The 10,260-nt window shown below is 38.6% G+C and overlaps 1 protein-coding gene across 1 annotated transcript in view; it reads left to right on the plus strand.

The window, feature by feature from the left end:
• The window catches only part of LOC110453543 (spermidine synthase-like), a 26,026-nt gene that overhangs the window by 11,642 nt on the left and 4,124 nt on the right, over window positions 1-10,260 (plus strand). The window contains exons 4-7 of the mRNA XM_021502521.1: window positions 1,595-1,748; window positions 4,117-4,200; window positions 5,460-5,605; window positions 7,979-8,101. Of these exons, the coding sequence (XP_021358196.1) occupies window positions 1,595-1,748; window positions 4,117-4,200; window positions 5,460-5,605; window positions 7,979-8,101 (507 nt within the window). The remainder of the gene's footprint in view (window positions 1-1,594; window positions 1,749-4,116; window positions 4,201-5,459; window positions 5,606-7,978; window positions 8,102-10,260) is intronic.

Here is a 10,260-nt window from a genome sequence, read left to right on the forward strand (position 1 = left end):
GATAACCGCCATTATCCGACCATAATTTGTGGAGTTATGCCCCTTTATGGATTTGCCGAAACAGTGTCCGCTCGATGTCTCAAGTAATTATTAATGGATTTACTTCAAACTTCCATCAAGATTAATTACCATAAAAGCTCGGACAAGTTTGATAACCGCCATTATCCGACCGTAATTACTGGAGTTATTACCCTTGGTTTCATTAATGCGATGCATGCGTTCCATGATGTTGTATTGCACTCATTGATCTACCAGTTATGTTGAATGATTTCTCTTTTAATATCAATTACTCACAAATACTTCATATATTTCAATCATACAAACAACTGCTCATTCAATGTGTGACGGGCGTATTATATACCGCTCGCGGTAACCTTGTTATTTGTTCGCTCACTCATGAACTAGCTAGGAGATATGAATTTGTGTTTGTTCGCTCACCCATGAACTAGCCAGGAGACATGAATTTGTACTTGCTCGCTCACCAATGTACTAGCTAGGAGATATGAATTTTTACTTGCTTGCTCACCCATGTACTAGCTAGGAGATATGAATTTTTACTTGCTTGCTCACCCATGAACTAGCTAGGAGATATGAATTTGTACTTGCTCGCTCACCCATGTACTAGCTAGGAGATATGAATTTTTATTTACTCGATCACCCATGAACTAGCCAGGAGACATTAATTTGGACTTGCTCGCTCACCCATATACTAGCTAGGAGATATGAATTTTTACTTGCTCTCTCACCCATGTACTAGCTAGGAGATATGAATTGTTATTTACTCGATCACCCATGAACTAGCCAGGAGACATTAATTTGTACTTGCTCGCTCACCCATATACTAGCTAGGAGATATGAATTTTTACTTGCTCTCTCACCCATGTACTAGCTAGGAGATATGAATTTGTACTTGCTCGCTCACCCAAGTACTAGCTAGGAGATATGAATTTTTACTTGCTCTCTCACCCATGTACTAGCTAGGAGATATGAATTGTTATTTACTCGATCACCCATGAACTAGCCAGGAGACATTAATTTGTACTTGCTCGCTCACCCATGTACTAGCTAGGAGATATTTATTTTTACTTGCTCACTCACCCATGTACTAGCTAGGAGATATGAATTTTTATTTACTCGATCACCCATGAACTAGCCAGGAGACATTAATTTGTACTTGCTCGCTCACCCATATACTAGCTAGGAGATATGAATTTTTACTTGCTCACTGACCCATGTACTTGCTAGGAGATATGAATTTTTACTTGCTCGCTTACCCATGTACTAGCTAGGAGATATGAATTTTTACTTGCTTGGTCACCCATGTACTAGCTAGGAGATATGATTTTTTTACCTGCTCGCTTACCCATCTACTAAGAGATATGAATTTTCACTTGTTTGCTCACCCGATCTAAATTACTCTGACCACCCAAATACATTTGTTCTTGTCCTGTAATTTTACCTGTGGTAAAAAAAGGATAGTCTATATCATATAATATAATATTTCAAGCATGTAAGATATGTACGTAAATAGAGAGTAAAGGGAGAGATATGGTCAGGAAAGTTGCCATCATGTTCAAACATTGAATTATTACAGCAAGTGGTTGAGGTGAGTAAGAAGTATCTACCGGAGATGTCCAAATGCTTCGGAGACCCAAGACTGCACGTGTTTATCGGGGACGGAGTGCAATTCATGAAACAGAATAAGGGAGAATTTGATGTGATCATCACGGATGCCCCGGACCCTGTAGGTAAGTGATGGTAAATGTTGACTATCTCTATGATCATCACGGATGCCCCGGACCCTGTAGGTAAGTGATGGTAAATGTTGACTATCTCTATGATCATCACGGATGCCCCGGACCCTGTAGGTAAGTGACGGTAAGGGTTGACTATCTCTATGATCATCACGGATGCCCCGGACCCTGTAGGTAAGTGATGGTAAGGGTTGACTATCTCTATGATCATCACGGATGCCCCGGACCCTGTAGGTAAGTGATGGTAAGGGTTGACTATCTCTATGATCATCACGGATGCCCCGGACCCTGTAGGTAAGTGATGGTAAGGGTTGACTATCTCTATGATCATCACGGATGCCCCGGACCCTGTAGGTAAGTGATGGTAAGGGTTGACTATCTCTATGATCATCACGGATGCCCCGGACCCTGTAGGTAAGTGATGGTAAGGGTTGACTATCTCTATGATCATCACGGATGCCCCGGACCCTGTAGGTAAGTGATGGTAAGGGTTGACTATCTCTATGATCATCACGGATGCCCCGGACCCTGTAGGTAAGTGATGGTAAGGGTTGACTATCTCTATGATCATCACGGATGCCCCGGACCCTGTAGGTAAGTGATGGTAAGGGTTGACTATCTCTATGATCATCACGGATGCCCCGGACCCTGTAGGTAAGTGATGGTAAGGGTTGACTATCTCTATGATCATCACGGATGCCCCGGACCCTGTAGGTAAGTGACGGTAAGGGTTGACTATCTCTATGATCATCACGGATGCCCTGGACCCTGAAGGTAAGTGATTGTTAGGGTTGACTATCTCTATGATCATCACGGATGCCCCGGACCCTGTAGGTAAGTGATGGTTAGGGTTGACTATCTCTATGATCATCACGGATGCCCTGGACCCTGTAGGTAAGTGACGGTAAGGGTTGACTATCTCTATGATCATCACGGATGCCCCGGACCCTTGCCCACAAAAAGTTCCCTGAAAACAGGACACATCTGTTCATCATATTTAGGTCACACTGACCTATTCCAAGTTATTGTAGATTCTATTTTGTTACATTACCCTAACAGAAGAGATATAATTAACATATGTTTGAATATTTTGAAGCAGTAATATATCACACAGAATTCAAAGCTGTTAGAAGAATACTAGTAAAGACGTATTGACCTTAGGCATTGCCATTCTCCTACATTTTAAGTTCACCTGCCTGAGCTGTCCGTCCATCCATCAACTTTTCATTTAAAATGGTACTTGTCCTACTGACCTACTGAGGGGATTTTGACTTAATTTGGCCTGGAGTATCATTGGGCAAAGGGGATCAAATTTTGTATTAATGGGGAGGGGAGCCGGGGGTTTGGGGTAGAGGGGCAGGGGCAAATAGGGGAAATTTAGGTAAATCTTTAAAGTCCTTCCCTTTCCGTAGGAATGAGGACTTTTAACCAAATTTTGTCTAGAACATCCTTGGGCAAGGGGATTTCAATTTTGTATAAATGGAAGTTGTGGCTCCTCTGGGGGCAGAGGGTCAGGGCCTATAAGGGAGAACATGTGGATAAATGTTTTATAATCTTTCTTCTGTATGAATGGAGGCCTAGGGATTTGACCAAATTTTGTGTTGAGCGTTCTTGAGAAAAGGGACTCAATTTTGTATAAATGGAGGTTTTTGCCCCTGTGGAAGCAAAAGGGTAGGGCCTAGAGGTGAAATAGAGCTAATTTAATCTTTAAAATATTTTGCCTTCTTTGAAAATGTAGGGTTTTTTAACCAAATTCAGAGTAGACAAATCTTTGAAGAACAGGGACTTGATTTTATGTAATTTGAGAGTGTGATTCCCATTGGGGCCCAATTTGGTGGCATAGGGCTATATCTTTATAATCCTTCTCCTTCTGTAAGAATGCAGGGATTTTAACAATATTTGATTGAGAGCTATCCTTGATCTAAGGGGACTCTATTTTGTGTAAATGGATAGTGTGGTCTCCCTTGGGTCAGAGCGGCTTGGCCCAATAATGTTAATAAGGGTAAATCTAAAAATCCTTATCATTCCATACAGAAAATGGAATCTTACACGAAGTTTTATATACAGTATCCTTGGCCCAATGGGATTCAGTGTTGTATAAACCATGCTCCCATCTAAATGGGGACAGAGGGATGGGACCCATTAGTATAGGAGTGTTGCTGAGAGGCAGAGCCGATGTTTAGAAATATTTGCAGTCTAATGTTTAATGATAATATTTGCCATGATTACTTAAACATCCAGGTGAGCGATACAGGCCCGTTAGGCCTCTTGTTCTATCCTCATTATAATTATATTCCACAATAATGCATGCACATATGTTGTTTCTAAAATTAATAGATATGGATTTTTTTTAATTACGCAGGTGTGGCTAAAGGTTTATTTGAAACAGACTATTACAACAGTATGAAGACAGCCCTGGCCCCCGGGGGTATCGTCTGCTCACAAGGTACGTCCTTATATCTATATACCACTACAAGACAAGGTATGATTCAGAACAACTTTCATTGGTCAGTCAGAAATAGCTGTGGTATACTGTAGAAGATGAATTCGCGAGTGAAAGAATGAAGTATTATCTTCCATACCTTCTCCTCAGTGATTGTCTCCCCCCAAATGATTGAAACTTCACCTGGATCACTGTTCGTTTATGTAGAAGAACAACTGGTACGACCGTTATAAAATATAACATTTTCGTGTTAAATCCTGACGGACCTGCAAAAGTTTATGCAGGCCTTGCAAGGCTTTGTCAAGGCTCGCCTGAAAGCACCATCAGATTACTGGGTCCGACCTTATTTCATAAACGAACAACAGTGGTCCAACCGTTTGGACCGCGAAGAACGAAAACTGCCATGTATAACACTACCATCATGCCCTGCCTCTTTTCTTCAAAGCTGGTCTTTATGCAAACATTATCAGTTTATGAGCACTCTCAAAGATAAGATTCTAGAAAATTAGATTTAAAGATCTAAAATTAAATACTTAGGGTTCTTGATGATAATTTCAGAACATTAGGGCATTTATTTTTAATTATTTGAATTGATAAGCAGCCACAGCTTGAACATAGGTTCCAGACTGAGGATACAGGGGTTATCTCCCCTTGTAAACAATCTCCAACAATAAGTGTCGACATAGGATCCAGTGTGTCTTGCATGAAATTTTCCTCCTACGTAAATTAACTATGCTGATTCTTTTATATTTATTTTCCAAAATGTCTATGATGAATAGAAGGCAAGATAGTAGCCTGAATTTCCTCTGGCCCTGACACAAGACTTAGACATTTCGACAGATATATGTCTGGTGTGGGACATCTATCTGTCAAAATGTCTTAAGTCTGCTGTCAAGGCCAGTGGAAACACGGGCTAGAAACTTTCAGAGATCTTGTTTCCTCTTTATACCCAGTAAGACGATCGTTATATTTCTTTATTTGTGTTTCTCATTAGTATAAATAGTGAACCTTCATTCCAAAAATAACTGTCAGAATTGTGAGAGAACTATATCACTCGGGTGTTCTGATATAGAAAAAAGTGCCAATCTATCCCCGAAAACCACCTGCTAAAATGAAAGTGTGGAACAACCAAATTAGTTGAGACTAGAATAATGCTTCTAGACTTTACCTTGGATAACAAGTGTGCCCTTGTATCTCGTTGCCAATCTATTGTCTTATCTCGAGAAAAGAAATTCAAAAATGTTTGACTTTGTTTTCTACAGGTGAAAGCTTTTACTTCGACTTAGAGTTTATCCAGAAGTTTGTGACGATGGCACGCACTGCTTTCCCCCGTGTAGGGTATGCCTACACCCTTATGCCAAGCTACACGGGCGGCCATATTGGATTCGTCATGTGCAGCACAAGTCCAGTATGTATCTTAAATTGAAATAACTAGAGATAAAAATAGAACGCTAGAGTTTATGACTCCTGTGTTATGCACAAAAAGAGATGTAGACAGAGAAATAGAATCTATCACTCCTGTGTGATGTAGACAGAGAAATGGAATCTATCACTCCTGTGTGATGTAGACAGAAAAAATGGAATCTATCACTCCTGTGTGATGTAGACAGAGAAATGGAATCTATCACTCCTGTGTGATGTAGACAGAGAAATAGAATCTATCACTACTGTGTGATGTAGACAGAGAAATAGAATCTATCACTCCTGTGTGATGTAGACAGAGAAATAGAATCTATCACTCCTGTGTGATGTAGACAGAGAAATAGAATCTATCACTCCTGTGTGATGTAGACAGAGAAATAGAATCTATCACTCCTGTGTGATGTAGACAGAGAAATAGAATCTATCACTCCTGTGTGATGTAGACAGAGAAATAGAATCTATCACTCCTGTGTGATGTAGACAGAGAAATAGAATCTATCACTCCTGTGTGATGTAGACAGAGAAATAGAATCTATCACTCCTGTGTGATGTAGACAGAGAAATAGAATCTATCACTCCTGTGTGATGTAGACAGAGAAATAGAATCTATCACTCCTGTGTGATGTAGACAGAGAAATAGAATCTATCACTCCTGTGTGATGTAGACAGAGAAATAGAATCTATCACTCCTGTGTGATGTAGACAGAGAAATAGAATCTATCACTCCTGTGTGATGTAGACAGAGAAATAGAATCTATCACTCCTGTGTGATGTAGACAGAGAAATAGAATCTATCACTCCTGTGTGATGTAGACAGAGAAATAGAATCTATCACTCCTGTGTGATGTAGACAGAGAAATAGAATCTATCACTCCTGTGTGATGTAGACAGAGAAATAGAATCTATCACTCCTGTGTGATGTAGACAGAGAAATAGAATCTATCACTCCTGTGTGATGTAGACAGAGAAATAGAATCTATCACTCCTGTGTGATGTAGACAGAGAAATAGAATCTATCACTCCTGTGTGATGTAGACAGAGAAATAGAATCTATCACTCCTGTGTGATGTAGACAGAGAAATAGAATCTATCACTCCTGTGTGATGTAGACAGAGAAATAGAATCTATCACTCCTGTGTGATGTAGACAGAGAAATAGAATCTATCACTCCTGTGTGATGTAGACAGAGAAATAGAATCTATCACTCCTGTGTGATGTAGACAGAGAAATAGAATCTATCACTCCTGTGTGATGTAGACAGAGAAATAGAATCTATCACTCCTGTGTGATGTAGACAGAGAAATAGAATCTATCACTCCTGTGTGATGTAGACAGAGAAATAGAATCTATCACTCCTGTGTGATATACACAGAAAAATAGAATCTATCACTCCTGTGTGATGTACACAGAGAAATAGAATCTATCACTCCTGTGTGATGTAGACAGAGAAATAGAATCTATCACTCCTGTGTGATGTAGACAGAGAAATAGAATCTATCACTCCTGTGTGATATACACAGAAAAATAGAATCTATCACTCCTGTGTGATGTACACAGAAAAATAGAATCTATCACTCCTGTGTGATGTAGACAGAGAAATAGAATCTATCACTCCTGTGTGATGTAGACAGAGAAATAGAATCTATCACTCCTGTGTGATATACACAGAAAAATAGAATCTATCACTCCTGTGTGATGTACACAGAGAAATAGAATCTATCACTCCTGTGTGATGTAGACAGAGAAATAGAATCTATCACTCCTGTGTGATGTAGACAGAGTAATAGAATCTATCTCTCCTGTGTGATGTACACAGAAAATTAGAATCTATCACTCCTGTGTGATGTACACAGAAAAATCAAATCTATCACTCCTGTGTGATGTACACAGAGAAATAGAATTTATCACTCCTGTGTAATGTAGACAGAGAAATAGAATCTATCACTCCTGTGTGATGTACACAGAGAAATAGAATATATCACTCCTGTGTGATGTAGATAGAGAAATAGAATCTATCACTCCTGTGTGATGTAGACAGAGTAATAGAATCTATCACTCCTGTGTGATGTTCAACTTCAAACAACTTGTGCGACCTGTCACTTTGATATTTACCCAATAGTGTACAGCTTAGGGTAAAAGATCTTAGATTTATTTCATCAACCTTCACCAGCAAGTTTAAAGCAGTCAGATGTTTGCAAGGTATTAAATCCTTTCTTTTAAAGATCAAACAGTTGGTTTAAACTACTTTTACCTGTTGTTTGCTATGGTGGAAGGGCTTTTAAATTTTGAAGGTAAATAACTTTTTTTTAATGAAAATCACAAACATATGTAATATGAGTATAAACTAATTGTTTCACAGGATTTGGTGTTTGAGGAGCCGGTCAAGTGTTACACAGATAAAGAGATTTGTCAAATGAGCCTCCAGTACTACAACACACCCATACACCGGGCAGCGTTCGTCTTACCGCAGTTTGTTAAAAAGGTATGCTACCGAGGAAAATGTCACCCAAATGGGAAAAATAAATCACAGTTATATATCAGAAGTATGTTTCTAAAAAACAAGGGAGGGAAATCTATAAGTCACAGAAATGATCAGGTGAGGTCAGTCTGTTTAGCAGACAATAGGGGAGGCAACTCTGTCACAGACAAAACAGGGAAGGTAGGTTCTGTTCGTCCCAGAGTTGTTGTTCCCGACACTCACAAACACCTCTGTCAATGGCTAAAACGTAGTCTGCTTCATATTAATAGCCACTGGTCATGTGACACTTGGTCATGTGCCATCAAACCGTACAATATGGCGGCCTTTGACAAGATTGACCACTTATCATCAGGTAAGTTCACCAGAATGTCACTTTTTCAGTAATACATGTATATATTCCAATGCTTCAACCATTTTGGCCTTCAATACCAAACCCTGGCTCACATACCTTTGCAATTTTGATAATATCATCTCTTACATTACTCATTAATCCAACATGTGCTAACAGCGTGGTTTTGTTTATATGGCTAACGTAGATACCGAGCTGTGGTTTTTTTTTTTGTAATTGTTTATTTTTCGACGATTTTTTCATAATACATATAATCATGAAAAGAAACACACGCACACACACACACACATACCCAAACTTACAGAACATATATGCTAGCATGAGATAACTTATTATACAACCATCATGTTCTGCATATTTATTTATTAAAACATTTCCTTATTCTCCTACCCCTAGATGATATGCGCTAAGAAGAATAAATTCAAACTTCCAAGCCTAGCATAGTATATGTATCACTGTTCACCAACACACATACACATATCACAATGTGTACATGATCATTTGAGCACTGATATATCTACATTGTGGACACTTATACATGTTACTGCACTGTATACATGTTCGATAGTAGCTATTTAATTGTACATACATGAATATGTACAATATATAAACACACATGCATAAACATAAGACTAGTATGCAGTCAGCTGTCGATATATATTGACACTCATATGCCTCATACCTAGCTATATCTATATAATTCATCTTTTACACACCCACACCCACACACACACACACACCATCAACCACACAACACACCATAACAAACTCTCAGACACCTATCCATCACACAGGTTAATACACACATCACTCTCTTACTTTAGAACCATAAATAATAGTATACATCTGTTGTGTACATCAAACCTACTATACTTATATAAGAGTAAAATCAGTAGTATAAGTTTAGAGAGAGAGAGAGGAGAGAGAGGGAGAGAGAAAAGAGAGAGAAGAGAGAGAGAGATGAGAGAGATAGGGGAGGCAATCTTACATGTAAAAATTGTATATACTTAAGTAGCCAGTGACTTAATCAGAAACTGCTGAGGCCTTGGATATATACCGTATACAAAAAATAGAGATACCGAGCTGTGTTACATATTGTATGGTGCATACAAATATAATCCAATCAGCTTTTCATTGAAAAATGCCCTACATTGACGTATATGGGAGAAGTTAAGTTTTTAATCAATTGATTACTGTAATCATTACTGAAAGACTCACAAGCTTTAGCTAAATTTAGATCTTCAAGACTTTGCCAAGATTCTTGGCATTAAAAAGCTGTTGACAGAGGTGTTTACCTAACCCTTTCACCACTGTAGACCACAATGTACTCATCCATATCAATGCATGGTAGAGTCTATTAAAGTTACATAGGGTGAAAGGGTTAATAGTGTAAGCACAGGAATACAATTTTTAAGAAAAAATTGAAGTCTTAACGTCGTAACTTTTGAAATATGTTTTTAATTTTATTGTTCTTTTATTTAAAAGCTGACTGTCAAAGGATTGTAAAATCCTAAACTTGTCAGAATAAATCTATGTATCTATGTAAGGAACGACAACTCTGGGTAGAGATTGAACCTCTGTATGTCCCGACCGGTAAATAGGATTGTTATTGGTAGACCACACTCTGTATGTCCCGACCGGGTAAATAGGATTGTTATTGGTAGACCACACTCTGTATGTCCCAACCGGGTAAATAGGATTGTTATTGGTAGACCACACTCTGTATGACTATGGTTTAAAGTATGTAAAGAGATTAATTAATATATTTAAATTGCCTTTATTACAAACTTACTAATAAATACGTTTTTTTTGT

This window comes from Mizuhopecten yessoensis, unplaced genomic scaffold (assembly GCF_002113885.1).
Source record: "Mizuhopecten yessoensis strain PY_sf001 unplaced genomic scaffold, ASM211388v2 scaffold7443, whole genome shotgun sequence".
In the NCBI taxonomy this organism is placed as follows: domain Eukaryota; kingdom Metazoa; phylum Mollusca; class Bivalvia; order Pectinida; family Pectinidae; genus Mizuhopecten; species Mizuhopecten yessoensis.